General features: G+C 39.2%; 1 protein-coding gene across 1 annotated transcript in view; it reads left to right on the top strand.

Annotated features, from left to right (window-relative positions):
* The window catches only part of TMTC1 (transmembrane O-mannosyltransferase targeting cadherins 1), a gene marked incomplete at its 5' end in the record, with an annotated part of 332,295 nt that overhangs the window by 294,581 nt on the left and 35,741 nt on the right, over window positions 1–1,973 (top strand). The window contains one exon of the mRNA XM_045288470.1: window positions 274–382. Coding sequence (XP_045144405.1) covers window positions 274–382 — 109 coding nt within the window. The remainder of the gene's footprint in view (window positions 1–273; window positions 383–1,973) is intronic.

Raw genomic sequence — 1,973 nt, 5'->3', positions numbered from 1 at the left:
AAAAGTGCCTAGCCAGAAATAAAAATTTTAAAAATAATTAAAAACAGAAGAAAATCAATGAGTTCTCTACACCGTAACTTACACCTATACCATGTCTGCACTAAGACGCAGATAAAAACTGGTATCACCTTGAGACAATCGAGTTGAATTTACTTGCAGCACAACCCAGAGTGAATCAGTTGGTCTTTGCTAAAGGAAATGAAGATTTACAGTCCAATCTGACATGTAAACAAATTGTTATATATTCTGTTTTTTGCCCATCATCATCTATAGGTCCCAGGAGAAAAAAGAAGAAGCCATCCTCTTACTGAAGGATTCCATTAAGTATGGTCCAGAGTTTGCAGATGCATACTCAAGCTTAGCATCGTTACTGGCAGAGCAGGTAATTGTTCTCATTTAAATCTACACTGTTTCTGTTTATTTCTAGATAGGACGTAGCCATTCAGAACTGTCCTTCATAACCAGAAGGGCAGGAGGGTCTTCGGGTTGCCATCCACATGTTCGGCAGCTTCTGTAGAGGAATTGGGAGCATGTACTCCCGTGTTTCCGTGTCAGGGAGCTTCCCTGGCATTACAAGTTTTGCTTCATGTTGTCTGTTTTCATCTCGTGGACATGAGATCACTCAGTTATTGCAAAGGTTTTGGTTAATTGTGTGCTCTGCCACTACCACCCCCAACTTACAACCATTCAGACTCTTTATTCTGTTGTTCCTTGTGGGCTGCTTTTACTGCGTGGTTCACTATTTTCCTTAATATGTTGAATTCATTCCATATATTTTTGAAAGCTGCCTCAATTTCTTTCTTGAATGTGTGTATCAGTAAGTAACTAAATAGAGTATCATATTCCCAATTCATGTGTTTTACCCCCAATTCACCAGACAATAAATGTGCAATTGTTCTTTCCTAAGGAGAATCACCCTAGGGTAAGTGACAGTATCTCATGACTACTATCATTGGTCACACAGTGTTTCCATTTGGAGTGGTCTTTATAATTGTGAGTGACATTTGTATCTTTCCATATGGTTCTACCTTCTGGTCATGGCATCTTTTCATTCTCCCTTCTAACTGCAACTCATTCTCAGGATCCACTCCTGCCCCTGACATTGGTCCACTTTGCCATCTGGTGGGGGGTTTTCTTTCTTCTGAGTGCCAAAGCTTCACTGGCGCACGGATCAATGTGCAGATTAACCCTGTATTTTTATTTCTGGAATTATTATCTGAAACAATTATTTGCATCTTGTGTCGGTCAAGTTATTGGACTGCTAACTGCAAAGTCAGTGGTTCAAATGAACCAGATAAGACGATCTTCTCCCATGAAGATTTACAGCTGGGAAGTCCTATATGGATGGTGTAGAGTCATAGAGTCACTATGAGTTGGAATCAACACAATGACGGTGGGCTTTGAGTTCCATGAGGACATTTCAAGATGTTTCATGACCTTGAAGTTGATTCTACTCTCTCACGCCATTTTTAAAAAATCATTTTCTTGTGGGCTTTTACAGCTCTTATAACATCCCATACATCAATTGTGTCAAGCACATTTGTACGTAGGCTGCCATCATCATTTTCTAAACATACTTTCTATTTGAGCCTTTGGTTTCAGCTCCTCCTTTCCCCCCACTTCACCCATTTATTTTTACAACTGACCAGGTTTTCCAAAAGGTGGACCTTTAATGCCGACATCATATGTATTTTTCCATAGTTCAAATCAATTAATGATCAATTTAATTTTGCAAATTCCGGTGATACATTGATATGAAGTAATTGCATTGCAAATACATGAATGTGCAAACACTTTCAAATGAAAAAAGAAGAAAGCCACGATCTTTTCTTAAAAGCGAAGAGCCGCATCTTTGGCCAGGCTTTGCAACTCTAGGCATAAATTGTCAAATGCCATGAGATCGATGAATGTAATTGAAGGGGTCTTTCTTCTGCTTTAGGCAATTGATTTTAACATCGAACGGACGGAAAGAG

The sequence above is a fragment of the Echinops telfairi genome, unplaced genomic scaffold (genome assembly GCF_000313985.2).
Source record: "Echinops telfairi isolate 266 unplaced genomic scaffold, ASM31398v2 ScPeMD7_21;HRSCAF=78, whole genome shotgun sequence".
NCBI classification, from domain to species: domain Eukaryota; kingdom Metazoa; phylum Chordata; class Mammalia; order Afrosoricida; family Tenrecidae; genus Echinops; species Echinops telfairi.
This window is presented reverse-complemented; position numbering and strand designations above follow the sequence as displayed.